The sequence below is a fragment of the Aulonocara sp. 'chitande type north' Nkhata Bay genome, linkage group LG12 (genome assembly GCF_057382095.1).
Source record: "Aulonocara sp. 'chitande type north' Nkhata Bay isolate Kocher_YH1m ecotype deep benthic linkage group LG12, A_spYH_male_GT1.1, whole genome shotgun sequence".
Classification (NCBI taxonomy): domain Eukaryota; kingdom Metazoa; phylum Chordata; class Actinopteri; order Cichliformes; family Cichlidae; genus Aulonocara; species Aulonocara sp. 'chitande type north' Nkhata Bay.
Genome location: NC_141355.1, coordinates 17,449,141 through 17,472,621, shown reverse-complemented (window position 1 = coordinate 17,472,621; position 23,481 = coordinate 17,449,141). Strand labels below are relative to the sequence as shown.

The window sequence follows — 23,481 nt, the reverse complement described above, 5'->3', positions numbered from 1 at the left end:
TTTTTATAGGACACAACCTCCCACTGATTTTTCTCTATATTGACAAAACCATCAAGCTGACACTTGGTGCTTCCATTATTTTATAATTTTATAAGATAAAATAAGATAAGATAAGACTTTATTAGTCTCACACGTAGGAAATTTTTTGGTTTTGGTCACGGCACAAAGTACAAGTTTAAAAGCAGTAAAAGTTAAGAAAAACACAATAGAATAGGGTACGATAAAACAGAATAACATACTATAAAACACGAGTAAATACTAATACTATTTAAATACTAATAAATACTATATACAATAGAATAAAATACTGTACAAAATAGAATAAAATGCTCTGTTATAGTAGGAAAAAATTGCACTTGGTAATACTGCACATCAGGGAGACAGTTACAATTCTGTATGGGATGTGCGTGTGTGTCTGTCTGCACCTGTGTGATCATCTGCAGAGTCTGACAGCAGCTGGAAGGAAAGCCCTGTGAAATCTCTCTGTCCCACATCGTGGGTGCTGCAACCTGCCACTGAAGAAGCTGCTCTGTGCTGTGAGTCTCCTGCATGGGGTGGGAAATGTTGTCCAACAGGAATGACAGCTTATTATTTCTTAATATACATTTTAGTTCATTTATGTAGGTTCTCCAATAATTTACTCAATGAAAAATTGGAATATTTTAATACTGAAATAGTGATTCAGAAGAATTATTAAAGTAATTTATTAGTTATTAAAGTTATTAAAGAGCAAATGTACTAATATTTAAACTTAAATAATTCTTTAGAGATTGTGCCTGAGCAGGTCTATACATGGCAAATATCGAGTGAATAACAAGAAAAGGGGAAATACTCATATACTGTGTAACGAGTCATTCACATAATCCTCCAACTGCACACTTTGTTGGGGACCATACTCTTTGGAAGGCCCTCTTGGGTCCCCGTACCCTATTTTGGGATGCCAGACCCGGAAGTGGGTGGTGGAGTCACCGTCATCCAACTGGTCACACCATCGCCGACATACTGCCTGCTGGGATGTAGTTCTCCACCGGAAAACTACAAATATTATTAGAAATCGGAGATCACTTACGATCTCGGCGATAACTCGTCGAAAGGATCCGCTACCATCGTTCACTTTGGAGGAGAAGGGAGGGAAGAGGCGCGTTGCCAAAATGATGGAAGAAATAGACAGATTTCAAGTGCCGAGTGCTGTACAGGAGGCGGAGATGCAGGCTGAGATGCAGCCGCTGGTAAGTCTAGAACAGTCTGGAAATGACCGGCGGCGCTTGATCTGTTTGCCTTGTTTAATTAAAAATGGCATTACAACCGCGCATACTTGTGTAGTGTTTGAGGCCTTGCCATTCATAGACTGAGACCCCGACAATCGCATCACCTGCCATGTGTAATGCCATTAGAACGTTCTCCATCAAGTTTCCCGGCTGCTTCCACGGAGTGAAATCGAATAAACGACGGCGGAATACACGAGGGGACGTGGATTTTGCTCACAAACAAGCTTTGTTGTGTTTTGTTTGTTTGTTTGTTTGTTTGTTTGTTTTTGTCGCTCGGCATAACGCAAACAGCGTCCGGTCTGCTGCGCAGCATCCGTCATGTCTGGCGAAAACAAGCATCCCATCCCAGCACTGCTGCTGCTGCATCCTCAGCATCCATGCAGCAAGTTACTCTGGTATCGACGCCACTTGCGTCACTTTGACGGGATTAGCAGGGGGCTCCTTATCGCTTGTATATGTTTGTACGTGTCATTAAAGGTTCGCCTTTACATACAAATCTCAGTGTAAACGGTTTAACGGAGCGCTCCGTGGCCTGTAGCGGGGCCCGGGGTTACTGCAGCTTGCAGGGCGGCCTCTGCTGCCCGCCGCCGGGGCCGCTGGGGAACCAGACTAGACTAAAGCAACCTGACCTGCTGTCTCCAGGTGCCCCCACACCAGAAGTCCCCACCGTTCCTCATTTGTTGTTGTTTATAAAGCCTTTCATCCCTCTTGCCTTTGCTCTCTAGTTGTAAGATGCACATTTATTTTAAGACTGCTGGCACAAATCACAGATCTGTGTTTATTACCATTTATTCCCGTTGCTTAGCTATGGTGGGTATTACTCTGCATTACAAAACGACATTCATTATTCATCGCTGCCTCAGTAAAACACATCTCTGCACTTCCTTGTGTCCAGGACCCTGCCTCGTCCACAGCTTCAGAGGCTGACTCAGACACCAGAGAGGGGGAGCCTGTCACTATAAACTACAAGCCTTCACCTTTGCAGATGAAAATAGGTGAGAGATACAGTTTTAACTGCAGGCTAAATGTCTGTCTGTCCATCTGTGGTTGTTGGAGTGTTGTTTGATTGACTGTCAAACACAAAATGGTGCGTAGTCTGTAGACACAGATCGTAAAGGAACCAGCATAGATACTGTATAGCTGTGCTGAGGCATTTTAATTAATGGCACATTGGCCTCTATGATTATTCTTGATGCCTTGCTAAGTAAAAACTAATGCGGTTACTACTGTAATAGGGCCGCAGCTACAGATTATTGTCTTTATTCACGAATCTGCTGATTATGTTTAGAATCTGTCCGCTAATCTTTTAGTCTATTATTTTTAACAAAAGGCCAATTGCATGTTCCCAAAACCCAATGTGATTGTCTTCAAGGCAGGGAATAACAGCCTCTCTGGCCCCTCTCATGCCGTCTTTATAGAAAGCCACAGTTCTTAAAGATTCATTTCAGCACCTTGGACAGAGTCCAGTGGCGAGCAGGAGCACATAGTTTTTAATGTTTTTTATTTTTACTGTTTGCTACTGTATGTTTACTCAGAGTCAATAATATCTAAGAATTAGTGAGCTACTCTGTTAGTCAACGCTCTTTTTTTAGGCTGTACAGCTACAGTTATGTATACGTTACCACTATCTTCTCTCTCTCGCCGTTTCTTGGTCCTGCGTCCAATTAAACATTGTTATAAAAACTACCTTGGCAGCTATGTTGATTTCATTAGGTGTGCATGTTTGTTAAATTCATCACTTTGCTTTTGTGACCTTGAGATAAAGAAACAAGCAAAACAAAAATACAATCTACATCTATATGTCATGTCAAAACGTATTTGGTGCAGATTCCTCACAGCAAGAAGGGTCAGGTTTGAAAAATGCTGGTGAGCCAGGCCTCTCTGTGTGGAGTTTGCAGGTTCTCCCAGTGACTGCATGGATCAAATGGTGAAGCTAAATTGGCAGTAGGTGAAGTTGTTAGTGTGCAGAGTTGTTTGTCTCTTTGTATTAGCCCTGTGAGGAGCTTGCAACTCTCCGGGGTGTACTCTTGTTCTCGTTGTCAGCTGAGATAGGCATCAGCCTCGCCTACAACCCCAGCCTATAAGTGGTTAAGAAAATACATTGACATTCAAATGTTTTTAGATTTTAGTTCAGCAGTAGCTGATGCCGAAAGGGGAAGGTTCTAGTTTTTGATGTCACATGCAAAGTTTCTGAATACGTTTTACTTCTAGGCCTTTGAATTGTAATATGTTAAACAAATTTAACAGTTCTCTAAGCTCACACAGCAACAATCAGCACTCTTTGGTCAGCTGATCATTGAAGCAAATCTCTCCAGTGAGCAGAAACTGATCTGCCCTGAAGTCACGTCTGTTACTCTGCTGCACAGCTTACCAAAACGTTGTCTTCTTAAGTAAGAAATGCCATCTCAGTCTTCTTAAAGTAAAGATTGACTTAATATAGAATTCAACTAAATCAGGTCATCACACCTGATTCTCATAAGTGTGCCTAAATAAAGTAAACATGAACATGCGTGCATATTTGTGCATATTTGCAACATTTAACTCAAGTATTACTTTACCTTACTGTAGTTTACTAGTTAAACTTATTCCGTCACTCTTATACAGATCATTTATTGTTCAAAGCTCAACCTTTATGCCTTTGCCTGCTTCTGTGTTCCTTACACAGAGAAACAGAGAGAGCTGGCTAGGAAGGGCTCGCTGAAGAACGGCAACGCTGTAGGTAGTCCAGTCAACCAGCAGCCCAAGAAGAACAATGTCATGGCCAGAACACGGTAAGATGCGAGCAGTCTCATCGTGGGGTCAGTTGAGAAATTATGAGAAAGACTTCTGTTGGCTGGTTGTTATTGATAAACAAAATCTCAGTAATTAGAAGTTTCTCACAGCAAACCTCATACAGTGCAATTTACGTGTTGAAAGAGATTCATGTGGTGTAATTGTGTAACTGTAGTAGCTTTAAGTATAGGAGTACTGTAACAATTGTAATGATCCAGCCTGAAGTGAAGCCACAGAAAAATACAAATAAAGATGCTTAGGTGTGACAGTATTTCAAATGTAGAAATTAAGCTTATTTTGTTCTTTCTAAATGTGCCATGTGTGGAAACAAAAATGTGTTTTAAGGCTGTACAAAAAAAGAGTCGTACTGATGTAGGGTTTGTAAGATGTCTGAAGTTAGACATTATACTGCTTTCACGCTTCTGTTGTTCCAGTGATTCAGCTGTGACGCTGCCTCCAGGCCTACTTTTCATTTATTTCAACATCTCTGCCAGTCCTGTTTTTGCTCACTTCTTACAGCTTGTGAAACTGTTTTTTCCTCCTCTGCGCCTGATCTCAACTCTCTCTCTTTTCCCCTCAATGCAGGTTGGTAGTTCCCAATAAAGGCTATTCGTCTTTAGACCAGAGCCCGGATGAGAAGCCTTTGGTGGCCCTAGATACAGACAGGTGGACACACAAACATCTTTCTTTCTGAGAAGCACATAAGCAAACATTAATGATATTAATATAGTATCCTGTGTTTTTCTGTTTCAGTGACGATGACTTTGACATGTCTAGATACTCCTCGTCGGGATACTCTTCAGCCGAGGTAAGAGCTTGTGCTTCAGCAAATATCAGTGGATCCCACCCCCTTGTATTTACTCTCATATTTCCCCCCATCTTCCATAATTATTAAGAGGCTAAGTGTTAGGGTTTTACAAGCCAGTGTTAAAACTATCCATGGCAATTCTGTGGGCATGTACACTCCCTGCAAGCGCATGATTACACTGCAGATATATCTGCAGACAAATGTGTATTAGACACAAAGCTGGATACAAATGAAATGTGATATCTGCATGTCTGCTCCTGCAAATCTTGTTTGTAACGCTGCTGCCACTATAAGTGCAAATCGCAGACGCATCCTCATATTTATAACCTGTCTGTGACGAGTCTAAGCTTGTGGGTTTTGTAGGGTGAGTTTTACAGTGTCAGATCCTAATTCCAACATGCTGTCAGAAATGAATAGCTAATGCACGTTACATACTTTAAAGCAGTTATTTGCTCTCTTAGTTCCAGCTAACCTGGGTGTAACAAGTACATATACAGTTACTGTTTCCACTGCAGGCCGAACAGAGGTTGTTTGTTGTGCTTATTGTTGATAGAGTGCAGAACAGCATATAGATAAAATGACTGCACACTTTTTGTGCAAACAAAGGAATTATTTTGGTTATTTAAAAAAATCACAGCAGGAACAGTAGTTATCACGCTCCAAGTGATGATGCTTCCAGCCATCTGTGAAAGTGCCCAATCTCACTTTGCCATGGTTACCACTCGAACTTTTAGCCAGTCTAAATCACGAGCATAGACAGTCCTAATGTTTGTTGTTAATGTTAATGTTTTATTGCATTAGTACAATCAGATTTTGATTTACCAGTGATTTATATAAACATATCTATTTTTCTCTTTTCTTTTCCCTACCTGTCCTCCTGTGTGCTTTGGAATTTTACTTTCCTCCGTATGTTCGTATGTTCCCAACCATGCAGTTTGCACAAATGATGTCCTGAGGAGTGTTTTAAGGACCAAATTAAAACAATTAAAACACAAACACACGCTTTTCCTGCTTTTTGCAAAGAAACTCCTAAAATGTTTAAACATTTTAGGAAATAATGGACCTTTTGCTGGTAATCAGTGGACACTCAGAGGAATTAGATAACCTGAGCACATATAAGAATGGTTTTAAAGGTTGGGTCATTCAGTACATCATACAAACTAGATAAAACATGCCAATTATTAAACTTTTGAGGTGTAGATTTTGTTACCTTTCTGCTAAGCCTGTAGCTGCTCTCACAAATATCTCTCCTTTATGATAAATTAAAATACCTGCCTGCTAACTTGAGTTAAGTTTTTCTTATACATACGAGAGTGGCACTAATCCTCTCACCTAATTTTCTGCAGTAAAGCGAAGAAGTACACTATCTCAATAAGCTGTCTGAGACTGTCAAACATTAAACAGCTACTTCAACAAAATAAATAAATAAAAACACAGATTAGATGAGCCTACTACTAGATGTTTGCATCTACTCATCATGTCATGGTATTTTTATGGGCTCAAATTGTGGTCATAAATATTTTGTACTGGTAAATTAGGATTTGTGTGTGCGTAAAAAAGATTCAAACTGTATTACCCTTCAAGGACCTGCAGTTCAAAAAAGTGCCCCTCCGACAGCCAAACCCATCTGTTCTCTGATTCGATAGTTAAATTTGTGATTGACCTGACATTGACCAATCAGCTGAAAGGAAGAAAAATAGGGTCAAAATCCGTACTTGTAAGTTGAAACCTGAGTGCAGAGTTTCACAAGTGTTTTTTGTCTATGTCCACATGCAAATCTTTTTTATGCACACACAAATTCTTTTTACACATACAAAACTGATTTACAAGTACAAAATATTTATGACCACAATTTGAGCCCATATATTTCTATAAACTTTTCCAGGGTGGAATACAGCATATATTGACTACAAATGGTAGTTTCTGTTTGCCATCCTAAACAGGTTTTGTTTAACAGCAGTCACTGGACTGATCAATACTCAGATTTCCAAAGAACTCAGCGAAAATCTAAGAAGAACTGTAGATTGTAGATTCAGGCTTTCAAACCTAAGAACACTGTACCAGCTGTCAAGCATGGTGGTGGTAGCATCATGCTCCGGGGCTGTTTTGCTGTCAGAGAAACTGGTATATTGCACGAAGTGAAATAATGGAAAACAACTTCCATTTTCTTAAACTTCACTGCAAATCAAAAGCTATGCAGTTGAAAATTAAACACACACTGGGTTTTCCAAAAAGACAATGATCCCAAACGCATCAAAACTGAATTTAGAGTGGAAAAAGCAGGTTAACATTAAGTTTCTGCAATGGTATTCCCAAAGCCCCAACCCCAGTCTGTTCGAAAATCTTTTGACTATGCTTAAAAGCCGGATCTGTGCCAGCAAACCAGAAATGTAAATGACTCCAAAAGAACTCTAAGGAGCTTGTGGAAGTGGGAGTGGGAGTTGTCCCTTAAGAGGGTCATTGGCCCACTATTGATCATGTGCCTCATCACATGAGCCAAGATGTGAAAAGGGTGTGGGTCATTATCAGGAGAGGTTTTGGGTGCAACGATTGTGAGATCTTGCTTCACCCTATCATTTGAACCATTGAGATCACCTGATGCAAGATGTGAGTGGGCGTTAAGGCATCTGGGAACAGATCTCAAAACTGGATTGTAGGTGGCAGACAGCTGGTGTCATAAGGCACCCCCTCTGTTCAAAGATGATCGTTCACAGTGCACATAGATGAGGCCATCTTTTATCCTCTTTCAAACCAGCTGTCTTCTCTGTCCAAAATGTGAACATTGGCCTCCTCGAATTAGGATCATCATCATCATAATGGTTTGTCCCAAGGACAACTCTCCCAAACACAAACTAAACAACGTAGTGTATACTATGCAGTGTAATGAGGAGTTCTCAGTCTTCTACATTAGACAAACCAAACAGCCACATAGAAGAGCCACCTCGACAGGACAGGAGTCAGCTGTACATCTGGATCTAAAGGATAAAGGTCACTCTTTCTTACCATGACCTTCACGCCCATGATGGGTGGATGTAAACTCCTGTCCACCACTATTTTTTCACTAGAGTCACATGATTTTAGTAATTCGTTGTGTGACAGGAAGGGAATCAGCACATAAAGTTACATGTTTGGTCTTCATTACTTTTTGCACATTCCAGCTTTTGCAAAAAGCTCTGCAGCCCGGCGATCTGCAACCCAAGGGTTAGTAAATGATGCTGTAACTCACTGACCTCTCTCTGTGTCCTCTCATTTTTCAGCAAATCAATCAAGATTTGAACATTCAGCTGCTGAAAGATGGCTACCGCCTTGACGAAATCCCCGACGACGAGGACCTGGATTTGATCCCACCCAAATCAGTCAACCCTACCTGCATGTGCTGCCAGGCAACCTCCTCTACCACCTGTCAAATACAGTAACTCTGCCTTTCCAGCCTTCTGCCCCCCCCCACCCCCCCCGCTCTTTTCCACACAACATGAGCTCCCCTGCCCTCCCGTCTTTATCTGCTGTGACTTTACTTCGCCATGACAGTGGCGACAGTGAGACCTTGTTAGAATATCGTAAGTGCTATGATGATATTGACAACAACAAATAATCAAATTACCTTATAGAAACCTTGGTTTAAAATCTAGGAGAATGAACATATTTGAAATTAATCAATATGTAATAAAAAGATTAGTAAAGTGGTGGTTTCCTCCTATGGTAGGACTTGCACTTGTGTTTGAGAGCTCTTCTCCTGGTCAACATGATTTAACATAACACACTGATAAAAGCTGACAAAAAAGAAAAGTTTGTTTGATGCTCTAAAGTGATTTCAGTTTCCCAGAAGAATAAGAAACATTATCATAACTGACTCAGCTGTTCTGTTTACCTGAATTCTGAGTTGCATATATATATTTTTTATTTTCTAGTTTGTTTGTTAGTTTTTTTTTATTTAAACGCTTACTTTTTTAACCTGAGGGATAATTAAAATTGAATGTGCTGATGCTCAGATATTTGATTGTGTCGTAGAAGTCTGATTCTCCAAACAGAGGAAACTGTATTGTTGTTGTACCTTAAGGGGTTAATATGTAGCACAGACCAGGTCATTGCACTCATTAACACCACCTTCAATACTTCTGCTCTCTTTGCCTAATTGGCAAAGAGAGATGTGGCATCACAGAGTTTAGGAGTCAATGTATGAAATCGAATAGTTGAGGAACAAACTGCATGAAGAGCATCTGACTGAATAATCCAATGGTAAATAATGAGCAAGTAGCTTTTTTGCACCACAGTTAATTTGTGCAATCACACGCTACTGTTGTTGCATTGTTTTCAATTTGCACATTTTGCTTTTTACTTTTTTGGGGAGCCCTTATCATTGTACTGTTTCCTGCAGAGCAGTGAAAATGAACTGTGTAGAAAGGGATGATTGCATATTGTTTCTTGCTCTGATCCCCACGTTATCAAGGCCAAAGCAACCTGATGATCACCGGACACCCTCCTTCCCATTTCTGTGTCAGTGCCACAGATCATTAGGTGAACACAGGGTCACACACCAGAGGAGGTGTACTTCGAAGTGAGATTAATGAGCTATCTTAAGCTTAAAGTCAGAGATTTCAGTGTTAGAAAGGTTGCTCTGTTTTAACCTGACTAAATCACCATGGTAAATACTACTGATCGCCAAAAAACGAAAGCCAGACTTAACAAAGGCAGCTGACAGCCACTGTTGTGGCATTTTAGGTTTTGTCAAGCCAACTAACACAAAGATAACCTGGCTTTGTTGAATTTGTTTCGTGGTATACATCTTAGAAAGATGACCCAACACACACACACACACATGCATGCATAAAGACCTACAATGCCAAAATAATAAGTGAGACAGCATCGATTTCTGTTTCAAACAGAATGAAAATCGTTTATTGCAACATCATGGATCGTTGACTTGGAGCACTAATGCCCTTCATTTACGACCCTCTCTCCTCTAAATTAGCTGTTGATTTGCAATTATATGCCTTAAGTATAGAAAAAACTTAAAAGATGTCTGTGTTCCATCTTGATTAGTTTATTTGAAGAGCATTTGCTAAGAAGTTATACTTTTTTTTTTCTTTTTACATTTAGACACAAGTGATAAGTGTTTTTCTTTTCTTTTCTTTTTTTAAAAAGAAAAAAAAGATTTTCTTGTAACGTAAACACTTCCATTACAGTATTTAACAATGTTATGTGCAGTGTATGAAAACGACAAATAAACAAAATGCAAATGAAACAGCGTCTGATGTGCTTGGTTATCCATAATAACATTATTCATAAATTATTATGGTAATATATAATAATGGCTGCATAGTGTGACTATGGGTGTGAGATGCGAAAAAGAAGAAAGAGGCGAATGCTTAAAAAGAAAAAAAAAACCCAAAAGGATAATTTTAATGTTAAAACATTTGAGCAACAATTATTACACAGGTATGTGTATTGCGATAGCATGGGATCTGCATTGACAGTCCCTGATTACAGTACAGTAGCATCAGAAGTAAGGGCTTCAACCTGAAAGGCACCAGCATCCAATCACAGTCATCATAATGCCAGAAAAGAAGAAAAATAAAATAAAATAAGCATTTCACTTCACAAATATATGTAGTTTGTATTCTACAAGCTACAGACTCTATTTGGACATTTGAATGCATCGCATGACAAGTACAAAAGAAAACTAATGACATCAATAATAATTCATCTGGCTCCTGTAGTGGCTTAATAAGACCTCTCATTCCATTTGTAATATTATAAAAGATCCCCAGACAAATAAAACATACACTGTACCAAAGAAAATACATACAAACATGCTACATGATGGAATTTGTTGAACTAATCAAGAAAGCACTCCTCAAATGGAAGGACAAACAATAAGAATAAAAATAACAATAATAATAATAATAATAATAATTAGGACTCTATCCTACGAGAAATGTTGTGCTTCCATGTCAACACCAGGGGGTGTAATTTTAAGTCATGTGTCCACACATCACATTATTCCCTGATTTAAAAAAAAAAAAATGCAGTCCAAACAAAACTGGCACTCTTGGCATTTGAAGACAGTCGTTGAGCTTTAAAGTATTAGTGAACAGCAACACAAAGAATCTGACGATGTTAATTCAGGTAGTATTGAAAAACGTAGAAATTCCCCTCTGCCACAAAACCGTCAAAAGGCACGGACTTTTACTAAACATAAATCACTGTGGTCAGAACACCGAGTAGTGTTTAAACAGTAAGTGAAAAAATGTTACCACGTTATCGTCTAAAAGGTTTTACCCTGTTATGTTTTCAAGCGTTACTAAGAAACAACACAAATGCTGAGATTTGCTTGTGTATTATGGCCTCGACAAGGTACTATAAAGGTATATTGGTGCATTTAATTGCAATGTGTGTGTTTCAACACAGGAAACACACTGCTTATCCCTACAAGCTCATAACACACCTGATTATACCTGAAGTCCATGGCAAAATGTGTGAAATTAAATAAACAGGCTCTATATTTCTCTATAGTATAGTTTTCTTATTACTCTCTAATAACATGTAACTACACTAGACTTAGTATATCACCCATCTGAAGTTAGTTTGATCTATTTACATGATAATACTGCTGTGTTGTGCATTTGCATTATCCTGGCTGAAAAGCAACTGTTCAAGTGTGCATAAGTCTATGTATGCAATAACAATATTCATTAAAGGACTATTTCCAGAACTTCTTTAAGCGCTAGGAATATAAGGACTTGCGTTCTTCCCATTCTCTTCATTTGCAAGGGAAGTCTGCGATGCAAAGTGAACTTATGCAGTGTTTTTCAAACACTTTATGGGTACATGGTTTCCACTTGGACGGCAGATTCTTTCAAGAAAAAAGAACATTTTTTTGACAACAGACAATAAAGTTGAAGAAGAACTGAACTTCCCTGAAATAACCCTTAATAAATAACAATCACCTCAGGGAATGAGAGGAGAAGTTCTAGTGTGATTACAGTCAGATTTGTCATGTTTACTTCGTTTACATGTGTAGTAAACTCTGAATTGTGGTCTGGCTGGTTGTCTGGCTCGACAGGATTTGTAGAAAAGGTACAGGCGCCACACTCTGTATGTGCAGTATGTACCTTTGTGTGCACATGTACAGTATGTGGGTGTGTCTCACACCCCGGTGGGGCTTCGGTCTCCAGAATCAGAGGAGGACACGGACACGGAGCAACGCCTTCTCTTGGCCGCGCCGGAGCCCTGGAGCATGCTGGGATGAAAGCCTGGATGTCGCCGGGCGTGTTTCTTCAGGTGGTCGCTCCTCATGAAGCACTTGTCACACATCGGACAGTTGAAGCGCTTTTCGCCTGTGTGCGTGCGATAGTGACGGGTGAGCTCGTCCGATCGGGAGAACTTCTTGCCGCAGCCTGCCCAGGTACACTCAAAGGGGCGCTCACCTGAGGGAAACACACCCAGTTTTTGTTTTTGTACATTTACAACTAATCATATTAACCAACCCAAACCACTCCTTCCTCGCCACAAAATCAATCATGTCATCATGTTACATTTGCACATTTTCTTTCCTTCTAAAAAGAAAACAAACTAAGAGTCGACCTTTTTTTGTGAAATCTATTATAGGACTTACTTTGAGTTTGCTGTGTGTGAACAAATACTCACTTTTTTAATACTTATTTTACAAAACATAAAAAAATCAAAATGATTATAAAAAGTCTCCTGTGGCACCTGCTTTGCATTCACACAAGTATGAGAATATGAAAAACACAGAGACCAACAAACAACCCAGAGGACTTGGAGGCTGTATTCTGCATAGCAACAATCAGAGTGGATGAAAAAACTTATTGTGATAAGAGGAAACAATCAAAATTAAAGCACAGACACACATTTGCGAGATTAATCAAGTGTGACAAGGAGAAGGGGGGGGGGGTGAAAATAAGACACAGGCTGCGGTCTGGAGCGAAACTAAGATCTGCTGAAAGACTGCTGCTAAGAACAATAACATGTTGACATCGGAGCCGTCAGTCAAGATAGCCCTGAGGTGAAACAGGGCACATTACTCCCTCAACAGCGCTTCCACGTGCTGAGCAGAACCACATGTCAGCTCTTGTTTACAAGCCCACGCGAGGGGAGTGGAGGTGGATGACGTATGAGGAAATGGTGGCGCAGTGTGCGTTACCTCCGGACAAGAACACGTGGGGACAACAGTGTCGCAGTGACCCGCGTGTGAATCACGACCTATTTAATGTGTCGGCAGATGTTCTTCCACTGTTACTCCGACTGCCAGTGCTGTATGATGAAGAGTGGTGGCAGGAACACAAAGCTAAAATCATTAGAGGCGTTATTGGGTCTCATGATGCCCCAAGCTCCGGCGTCATTTATTACATCTCAACAATAAAGCTTCGCAAATATGGGCGTCCGCACGTGGTGTTTACCCAAGATCGCACTCTGGCCGCGTGTCCACAGGACGTTAAAACAAAGATTTCCTCCCCCTTGCCTCTCCACCTCTCTGCCAGCCTCCCACAAGTAGGCGATCATGAGACCACCTTTCCTATAATGTGGTTTTGCAGAAACACGTGGTCACGCCCCTAAAAGTCTCACAACACGAGACACAGGTCTGGACTCTTGTCCGTCACGTTTTACTCTTACTTTCTCGGTTAAAAGTCTTACGTCATAAATAAGAAAAATACGAAAAAGGGTCGAAGTGACGCAGAGCTGTTGGTATCGTGTCGCCTAAGCACCCAGCAAGCACCCCATCCCCTCTCACTTTACTTACCGGTATGGACCCGAAGATGGGCTTTAAGGTGGGACGACTTGCCGTACATCTTCCCGCAGCCAGCAAAAGGGCAGCAGTGTCTCTTCTCGGAGCACGGCAGTCTCCCCGCCGCCGCCGCCTTCGTGTTCCGGGGATGTTTGGCTTGGCTGGCCGGAGAGCCGCGGCTGTCCCCGCAGCTCAGGCGACTCCCCCGCTCCGCTTTCTCTTGCGCGCCGGCCTCGCTGCCCCCGAGACATCTGTTTTCTCCGGCGCTGACAGCGTTGGGGCTGCATTTGTTCAAGTCCAGCAAAATCCTCGCCACCATCAGTAAAGTCCTGTTCTCCTGGCTCTCTTTCAGTACGTCCTCCATCCGCCCCGGCGGTGGTCGGCTGGGGACGCGGTCTGCAGAGACGTCGACTTCCGACGACATCACGATCCCTGAAGCAGAGCCGGGAGGACAGAAGCAAAACAATAGATCTTGAGAGGCGAGGAAAAACTATCCGACAACGCGGATACAGTAATCAGTCCGCAGTCCTCCCAGGAAACATGCGGTTAATCATCCACACGTGTCGTCTTCAATGTGACCACTCCGCGCAGACTGCGCTTTTCTTGTCGGGGTTGCGCGGAGGATAAATAAACGCCCCGCTCAGGAAAGATAGCGCTTTGAAAATGTTCCCCGGTTCCTCCTTTCTCTAACCTCCTTTCTCTTTCTTCCTCCAGATCCTTTTAATTCTAACGGACGAATCAAAATCACAGCGTTTGCCCACGGCGCTATTGTGTCCACGTCCCTGTGCGCAGACACACACGGGTCAACTTGTCCTATTTTACAGAGAGCAGCACTTTAGTTCAACTCCAAGAAACAATTTCGCGGAATCCCACTGTGTCATAATTAAACTGGACTGTGATTGGATGAGAAGAAACGTGACTCGGTTTTTGGGGGACTGCCTATTGACTAAAGTGAGTGAAAAGACCCTCGACTAATCACAAGACTGGGATTGGTGAAAAGGGCAAGACCACACTCATGTTACCTTCAGGGACTTAAGGAAAATGGTAAATATGGTTGTTAGAGTGTAAAAATGGATTTGAGGAATCATTAAGAAAAATATAAGTTCATGTAGATCTATATGTAGATACGTAAAAGTGTCGTCATTAAAAACAAAAGTCTAACCCTTTGTGATTTTGGATAATAAATACATGGAAAATGAATAATGAACATTGGTTATATTTGGTCAGATTTATAATTACATGCCTTTTTAATAACAAGTTTAATAATAATTACAAATTTCTTTCTCTGAAGTTTAAGTTTTGTAAGCAATAAATGGTGTCCTTTCCTCTTTTCTGGATGATTTGCTTCAGTCACTTGTCTCTTTCATCGTTCGGTGATCCCACCTAATTTGACCTGTGTAATGTGTACAAAACACTTAAGTATCATCCCTGTCATTCTCTTACAGTCAAAGCTTTTCTGGTAATTTCCTACCCTACACAGTAACATACAGCATGCTTTAGCACGAGCCAGCAGATTTTTTTTTAAAGATGACACAAAAAACTGTATATGTATATATATGTAAAATTATGAATGATCTGTTATGTATGGAAAAATGGCTTGTGGTTATAGTTTGCCCCTGTGTTTTTACAGCTGCTAAATATTTACAAGTTCCACTTTAGAGGGCAGAAATATTGACACGTAAGCTTGTTTCGTGAGATAAAGACATCTAAGATAAAGCTACTGTTTTTCTTACAGTCACACTTTTTCCCGTGACTTTATAAAAACATTTTTAATGTTTACATTCTGATAGTTTCCTTAGTTTACGCTCACCCTAGAACTATGTGTTTCTTAATCCTGCCAAATTACTATTCACTGTGAACTAAACGAGGCAGCACCTTTCCCTTGCGCCTCAACATTTTCAGACTACATGTTTCCCACTGTCTCTTAAAAGTTTGCTTAAAAAAAGAAAAAAGAAGAAAAGGAATGAGTATAATACTGCCAGCCCACTTAAGTGAAATAAGACCCCTTTAGTTAAAAAGTGCAGGGGGTGGTTCACTTCTGGTCAAAGTTCCTAGAAAATCCTCAGCTTAGGGGCTGCAGGGATTGAGCAATGTGAGCTCTTGACAGTTCTCCCTGACGTGAACTTTGTAGTCAATAGTTGGACACATGTTCTTCCTTGGTTTTGTTTTTCTGTTTACCCACAGAGAGGTATGGCCCTTCGTTTTTATAGGACAGGACTCGGTGTTCTCAAAATATGGGTTTGAACTTTGCCTGGTGACAAACAACACAAATGCATAATTCAGACGAAGCTTACTGCCCCTCTGCTGCATGGATATATATATAGATATAGCTCATATAGATTCATATGTCTTGTGTTGAATCAATATGAAAAACAAGGATTATGAGGGAGTAGGATTCAAGCCAACTGCACAGAAATAACATAACAATAAGTTCTATTTTCTGCATCACAGAATAAAACTGTACAAGGACTTCTTGCTCTTTTTCCACGATCGCCCCATGCTGGAACTCCGCCCCATTTTGCTCCAGCAGAACCCCCAGATTTCCAGGAACAAAAATCTGGTTGAAACTAGGGTCTTGGCCAGATGAGTGTAGTCTCTGCAGCCACCCTCCCACTCCTCCTGCAGCAGAGCTGTAAACATTTCTGGGGAAGAGGAGGCGCTTCCTCGGCTGCCGCAGTTGCTGCTCCCCGCTTCCTCCTCGCACTAACGTGCAAAGAGTTCAATAGTGCACGGTGCATCTGGGTCATGTTGTTGTGGTGTCTTGTACGGCGATTGCGGCAAAGGTTGTTTTTTTTAAAGCGTGTGAGCGCATGCGTGTCATGTAACCGAGAGGTGGTGGAGGAGGAGGAGGAGGAGGGCGCGCGCATAATCTCAGTACAAAATGTTCTCTTCCACGTGCGGAGTATGAGCTGACGCACCACTGCTGGCCCTCTCCCTTGTGCTAATATAGGCTACCCCGCCCCTCCCCGGTTTCCAAACACTCACAGCCCGGCGGACTACAGGCACAGCGCGGGCACGGCAGGGAGTGTAAAACCTTCACGTTAATATGTAAAACCACGTTTGTATAAACCACAGGTGTCATGCAGGCCCTGGCCAATATGACATAAATATATTCAAGTACTCAGTACTCAGCTGATTACTGAAGAATTTCTATTACAGCTGAAGAAAGCGTGTGAAAACCATTTATACTCTGGGACCAGTTCCAGGCTGTGTTTTTATGGCAGTGTAAGAAGTTTTACAAAGGACAGTCAATGCAGGGGTTTGTTGCCATATCTGCAGAACAGCTTGATGTGCTCCAGTGCCTTATGAGCCTTTGTTGCCTTATGTATCCTACAAAGACTTTTTGTTTGTTTTTGTTTTTTTATTAGTTTCTGCTTAAAACTAGAAGCTTTCAAGGTATTCTTCTGTGGGACCAACTCCCAGTTTGGATTCAGGAGACAGACACTCTGTTTTTAAGGTTACACTTAAAACTTTCCTTTTGACAAGGCTTAGTTAGGGCTGGATCCTGAAGCCTGGGTTCCCTTAAGAGGGTTAAGGGTAACCTGAGCTGCTTTTCTCACTCTACTACTGTAAGTCTTTACAATATCGCCCACCAAACACTGGATGTCGGATAGACGTGCAGATCATGTCTATATTGATCCATCACTTGTCACGCCGATGTCACTTTGCGCAGTGGGCAAGCTCCTTGAGGTGACCGCTGTTGTGATTTAGTGCCATATAAATAAAATTGAGGTGAGATACATCATAAGGGAGTCAAAGATGCTGATGTTCCTGTAGCCGTTTAACTTCAGAGTTTAAATCATTGTCCCAATCAGATATTGGGGTGTTATAATGTGTAGCGAGTGTAGGAACTTTCATTCTTCTTTTCTGAAGAGGGGAGAAAGTCAGTAGAAGCAAGACACAGGTAGGCAAGAGGAAGGTGGGTGTTAATGGTGAAGATGCAAGGAGCAGTGCAGATGGATGCATTTAAATACCTGTGTTAAACCATCCAAAGCAGCTGGTAGTGGTGAGGGCACTCAGTGTGCTGTCATTCATTGCTTGAGTATCCACATGAATTAAAAACAGACAAGACACAAATCTATTTAATTGTTTATTTAACAATGCATGCCAGACATGATCCTATTCACATTGAAGAATACAGATTTGTATTTGCATCCAAATACTCACTACTTTAATTTCATATTATAATCTCTCTCTATCTTTCTCTCAGTCATCATTACACATCATCTCTGTACACTCTGAGTGGAAGAACTGCATGCATTTAAAGGACATTAAATAAAGTGTGACCAGTAGAGGGATAAGTCCCTTTTAGTCGAACAACATCAGAAGTTATTGCAGAAAAAACATGTGCGTGATACTCTAAAGCTTACGAGTCACAGGTTTCATAGGAGGGAAGCAAATCTGTTGATTATTATTATCACATATGCTCATGATTCCCCAAAACTTTAAGAGACAGTGTAGTAAAATATTTAAAAAATACTGTACATTAAGATTCTGTTGGGTTGTGTTGTGTTGGCATGCCTCCCAGTTATTAGTGTCATCTACACTTCCGATTCACACGCAGTTTAATTAAACGCACGTACAAACATACGCACACACACATGCCTCCTGTCAGTACCTTCCACAACAGTCTCGTCAGCATATCGCAAACACAATCATGTACAAACCTTAACAAGTTTCTACATGCTTCGGACTTGTATGCTCTCTCGTATATGAGGATAAGGAACTTTGAAAAGAATAAAAGAGAATGTAAGGTCAAATAGCAGGGCATAAACTTTCATTCCAACGCGGTCATTTTGTTTTCTGACTGGCCCTGCAACGACTGAGGTGACCTCTGCCTAGTTAATCCCGTCTGCAACAGCTGTGACTCAGCGTGTTTCCATTTTAGACAGAGTTTGGTTTGGTTCAAAATGCAAGAGTCAACTAAGCATGACTGCAAAGACATTCCTCACTTTTGTTTGTACTGTTGGTGTTTTCAACTTTTGTGGTAGAACAAGTTGATCAGGTATGAAGACATTCATGCATTGTATTGCCATTTCTGAACACCTAAACACAAAAATATATAGTTTTTCTATGATCAAAAAGATTCTGGGTTAGACTCATTAAGCACAGTGATTATACTGGACTCTTTCTTTCTTTCTTTCAACGATTAACTTTCCATCTTGCATCACTGGGGTAATGTTGTCCCTGAGCACTGACCTTCATCTTTAAACTATGCTATGACTTACATATGTGTTGAGGAAATTAAAACTCTCATCTTTTAGGTTTGCCATCCAGCCACTGCACACAATTGGGGTTAACTGCAACTTCTGTTGTGATTACAAAGTTAAAGGGACAATCTCCAGATTCTACCTAGAAAAGTAACTGGTCACGTGGTGTGGCGCTTTGCCCAGGACCACAGTTGTTTAATGTCTTTTGTAGCTCGCAAATTAAGAGACATCACCTGGGGGCTTTTAACAGTCCTGGATCATTAGATTTGGGTAGTACCACATGATTTAATCCAATTCGAGCAAGAAAGACCAGTTACTGCAATGACACCTACTGTTTATATCACATCCTCACCCTCGTTTTCGTGCGCAGGTTTGTTTGTTTTTTTGTCCTCCAAAGCTATTGTTGTCAGTGAGATCTTTTATGTGTTCTGGTGAAGAAATTCAAATAAATACCCATACAAGCAATGATACAGTTTACAGATAACAACAATTGCCCCACTCTGTACATCAGATGTGTCCAAAGAGAACAACAAATGTCTGTGAGAACATAACCACTGATTTTTTGGCCTCTTCACAACAGAAGACAAAGATGAAAAGAGGAAATTCACAGATTTATGAATCACTTCAGTCCCCACATACTCCATCCATGCCCAAAAGGCACCCTAAGTTTGGTATACTGGCAACTATGTATTGCCTTGTCAACATTAGAAAATTCTCATAAGCTGGTTGATAAAACATACAATAAAAACTACTTTAAATACTTTAAATATGATCGAAATGTACATTATATCAGACAAGTCTATATATTTAATAAATAATATAATACATCGTCATTTAGTGCATGTAGATGGTCATCTTTTATTAAATTGAAAAGCTTAATTAGAAAATACTCGACAAAAATATCACTGAGAAGATATAAATATTGATTTTTGTAATTCAAACAGGCATTTACTGCAATTATCAATAAGGAGCAAGAAAATGTCAATAAATAGAATCAATCTCAAAAGAAGAGCAACATGATTAAAACTGAATCATAAGAGTGAGAAAATATAAAAACAAACATTAAAAATCAGTAAGAATTCTATTGATTGAAGCTATTTTGTCTTTACAAAGCTATCGGAAAAAGACATCTTCTTTTTCAGACTTCTTTCTTTACAATAAAAAAAATGAGAACTTTTTTAAAAACACTGATCTGGCTTTCATCTTTTAATATTAATGACCCTATGTTTCCTCCTTCATGCCGCTTTAAAATGCATGCCTTTCTTAATAAATCTCAGCTAGAATGTGTATACTTGGCAACTCATTCCGAAGCTTTTCCAAATATAAATCAATCAGAAATAAATTCAAGGTCCTTCAATATGATCTGTATGCTTATTTCAACATTTGTTTTAGTATTAGGCAACTGCTTTTTTGTGTGTTTTTTAAAATAAGCCTCTTTTTGCAGTGACCTGCTTTGAATTCAATTAAAAAAAAGAATGAAAGGAGAAAAACAAATGGATGACAGTTATTGGATAGATGAAGGACGGATCTGTTAGGTGCAGGCGGATGTAAAAACCATTTCAAAAATAATGCCACTGCCGAAACCTGAAGGAAGAGGGCTGGGCTACAAGAGAGCTACGATTCTTGGAGTGAAAAGATTTTTGGTGTCAGGTGCGGGCAACTAAGGTTCACATCAGGTTTGCCCAGCAAGCGTTGCTTCCCACACAGGCTCATAACGCCCCCTTGTCCCCATCTATTGCAATTGCACTTGTAAAAGCTCTCTGGAGTCAGGTATAAACTAAGGTATCTCTCCAAGTGATATGTAGGATTTCACTGACCAAGTGTGTGCGCGGATAAACATGAGGATGTCACCATACGCGGAGCGCCTTTCTCTTTCACGCCCTTACATGATGCCTCAGGACAGTGCCTCAAGCACGGCCGCAGGAGATACATGGTGGCATGCCGACTTTTTGACTGCAGTGTGTTCAAATGCTGCTTTGTTTCTGGCAAAGATGAGTGCTTTAGCCGTTTCCTCTCTGATGCTACAATATACAAACAGAAGAGAAAGAACTGTATCCTTCAAAAATGAAATATTTATTTATTATGTGAAAGATTGAGTACTTAGAGGTAATTTGAAGTGCAGTGAAGTCCAAAGACTTCTGATCTCTTCACAAAGTGGCCAGAAATGTTAGTGTCTTTCTGGGTTGAGTTTATGCGAGTTAGGATTATATGAAGCAGGGAAAATGTATTTGAAGGTAAGGTTTTGCAGTAGTAATGACTCTATGTTGGCAAAAGAGGTGGGTGTCATTTCTTTCTTTCTCCTCTCCCTTGGCCTCTCAGACTTGACAGTGTCTACCATATAAAGCTGCTAGGAGTAACAGTATACTTTGTGTGTGACTAGTGTGACTGATATGTGATGTAACACAGTGAAAGATGTCTACTTGAAGTAAAGGTGGTGGGTGGAAGACATACAGTACGAATACACCTTCCATTGCCATAACATCAAACTGAGAGTTACTTAGCTACAAGAGGTAAAAACTAGTCTAGATTCATAGCTCTTTGTTTTGACTGGTGTACAGTAGGACCCCTATATCTCCAATCCTTCTCTGCAGATTCATGATTCAGAGTAAAGCTGCCCTTCAATACTGACTATGAATACATTTTTCTAATCTGAGATATAATGCGGGGGAAAAAAACAACCTTAGATCTCGTCCAGATTAGCATCTAAGGGCAACTTCACCCTGCTATCACTTTAGCCCTCGGCCCTCACAATACTCCTCTCTGGTCCTAACAGTGTGCAAGTGCACTTACACATCCTTGTCACGTGTAGTTTTGTCTATCGAAGCTGCGGAAAGCCGACGGAGCTGCCAGCTTCCTCATTGAGAGGCTGTCAGTTTTGGCTGTGTCAGGTCTTGCTCCAGACTTGCTCCTGAGGAAGGGGTTTCTGGTTCCTGCCAGACCCCGCCCCCCAGGCCCAGGCCCCCTGTCTGCCCCCAGACCCGGTCCTCTCTCCATCCTCTCACTCACCGACAGGCTCTTCCGGTGCGGAGGAGCCAGCGTGAGCGAAGGATGGGAGTCGTCTGACGAGCAGCTGTTTGCTCGCTCCAGCTTGGAGAAGGGGGAGCAGAGAGGGGCTCCACTGGGGCCACCTAGGACCCCTAGCCGAGGGGTATCAGGGGGTGGAACCAGGTCATCAGGGTCCTCAGGATCAGACTCTGTGTGACTAAGCTCTGCCTCTCTCTCTGGATGAGAGGAACCAACGTCCGACGGCTTATCAAAGGGGAATGAAGTGGAACCTCCAGGTGACTGCGAGCGTTCTGCGGGGGTGTATGGAGATGAGACGCAGCGTGTATCGATGCAGTCAGTGATGCTGGTGTACTCCGCGGCCTTTACCTGGACTCCGGCCCCAATCCCACCATAACAGCTTCTTGGTGTGAACATGAGGCTGTGTGACTTGACCAGAGGAGGCTCATCCAGGAATCCTGTGCCTGCGGTAGAGAGGTAGCGGCTGCTCTTAGAACGTTCGAGCAGCCCTGCTGAGGGAGGTGGGGATGGTTCCATATCCCAAGGAGGTAATGTGCTGTCTGGTAAGAGATGTGCTGAGCATAATGACAAATCAGCTGCAGCACTATCATCAAACATAGCTCCAGCAGTTCCGCTGCTGCCTGCACCGCCCTCCGAGTGCCTGTCGCCCAAACCGCTGGTGGCAGCACTGCTGAACTCCCGGCCTCCAGGCAGCACCGTCTCTATTATATCTGACTGCAGCGAGGAGTCTCTCTGGAGAGGTGGGACCATACGGAGAGGATCTAGAAAGATCTCCGCAGGCCCCACCTCTTCAGACGTTGAGACATAGATATCAATGCAGGATGACGGACGGTGCTGCTGGGAGACCGATAATGTCGCCAGTGGGAGGGGCTTAGACTCCTTGGGGCCGGCAGCTGAGGACACAGATTGTGAGCTGTTGGCTCTGTGGAGACTGAGGGAGCGGTCTTTGAAGAAACTTTCAGCTCGCTCAGCTCTACTTCCCCGTTCAGCAGCACGACCAGCTCCAACATAAAATGAATGACTTCTGGTCCGTGTTGCTATGCCAGTGGGCGAAGGAGGAGACATGGAACCCTCAGCTGTTCCCTCTAGAGCCTCCTGGAGGCGGTAGCAGTTCCCCTCTGTGCTGTTAAAGCTGCTTTGACGGAGAATGTATGCGGCTTCAGGGCACTCAGCCTGGCGGAGTATGTATGCAGAGTCTGTGCAGTCAGACGAAGTCCGAGAACGTGCTTTTTGGACCTCCCCGCGCTCGACACCAGTCATGCGCTCCAGCGCTCCAGTAATTCGTCCAATTAGCTCTTCCATTTGGGCCAGACGAATATCAACAGTCTGTAGTGATGCCTTCATGAAGTGTTCCCTCTCATTGACTTCCTCTAAACGCATCGCCATATTCTCCACCCTGACAGAGGAGACAGAAATGAGAGAAAAACATCATAAAAGCACTGGAGGGGGTAGAGTAGAGAAGCGAAAACAGTGTGTGTTCTTAGCTACACATTTCTGTACGCCAAAGGAAATTCTAAATTCACTTTTGTGTTATCAGATTGATCAGCTTCTTTTCTCTCTTTGCCCTTAGTTTCTTTTGCTAGAGTGCGCTGGGCTCTCTTGGCCATTGTACAGAAAAAGAAAAATGGAAATAAGTATTGAAATATGTTCTAT

General features: G+C 41.7%; 3 protein-coding genes across 16 annotated transcripts in view; 1 reads left to right on the top strand and 2 right to left on the bottom strand.

Annotated features, from left to right (window-relative positions):
* The first annotated feature begins 966 nt into the window (after window positions 1-966).
* fam219ab (family with sequence similarity 219 member Ab) lies at window positions 967-10,729 on the top strand. Its single transcript, XM_086313959.1, has 6 exons — window positions 967-1,229; window positions 2,164-2,263; window positions 3,934-4,039; window positions 4,626-4,706; window positions 4,794-4,848; window positions 8,106-10,729. The coding sequence occupies exons 1-6, from the start codon at window positions 1,152-1,154 to the stop codon at window positions 8,262-8,264; spliced, it is 579 nt and encodes a 192-aa protein (XP_086170085.1). The 5' UTR covers window positions 967-1,151; the 3' UTR covers window positions 8,265-10,729.
* Window positions 10,217-14,483, bottom strand: klf9 (Kruppel like factor 9). Its single transcript, XM_086313958.1, has 2 exons — window positions 13,610-14,483; window positions 10,217-12,275 (listed from the first exon to the last, which is right to left on the bottom strand). Exons 1-2 carry the CDS (start codon window positions 14,016-14,018, stop codon window positions 11,995-11,997), a joined length of 690 nt encoding a protein of 229 aa, XP_086170084.1. The 5' UTR covers window positions 14,019-14,483; the 3' UTR covers window positions 10,217-11,994.
* Window positions 14,484-18,720: 4,237 nt separating this feature from the next.
* trpm3 (transient receptor potential cation channel, subfamily M, member 3) overlaps window positions 18,721-23,481 on the bottom strand; it is a 147,496-nt gene continuing 142,735 nt past the window's right edge. For all 14 annotated transcript variants that reach the window (XM_086313942.1, XM_086313945.1, XM_086313952.1 and 11 more), the window contains one exon: window positions 18,721-23,224. In XM_086313942.1, coding sequence (XP_086170068.1) covers window positions 21,604-23,224 — 1,621 coding nt within the window. In that variant the 3' untranslated portion in view covers window positions 18,721-21,603. The remainder of the gene's footprint in view (window positions 23,225-23,481) is intronic.

Bases quoted from the DNA above. Each gene is read 5' to 3' on its own strand.
- fam219ab (XM_086313959.1), top strand. From the start codon at position 1,152: ATGATGGAAGAAATAGACAGATTTCAAGTGCCGAGTGCTGTACAGGAG. The intron at 2,264-3,933 runs GTGAGAGATACA...TTCCTTACACAG, and splicing joins ACCTTTGCAGATGAAAATAG to AGAAACAGAGAGAGCTGGCT. The intron at 4,849-8,105 runs GTAAGAGCTTGT...CTCATTTTTCAG, and splicing joins CGGGATACTCTTCAGCCGAG to CAAATCAATCAAGATTTGAA.
- klf9 (XM_086313958.1), bottom strand. From the start codon at position 14,018: ATGTCGTCGGAAGTCGACGTCTCTGCAGACCGCGTCCCCAGCCGACCA. The intron at 12,276-13,609 runs GTAAGTAAAGTG...TGTTTCCCTCAG, and splicing joins CCATCTTCGGGTCCATACCG to GTGAGCGCCCCTTTGAGTGT.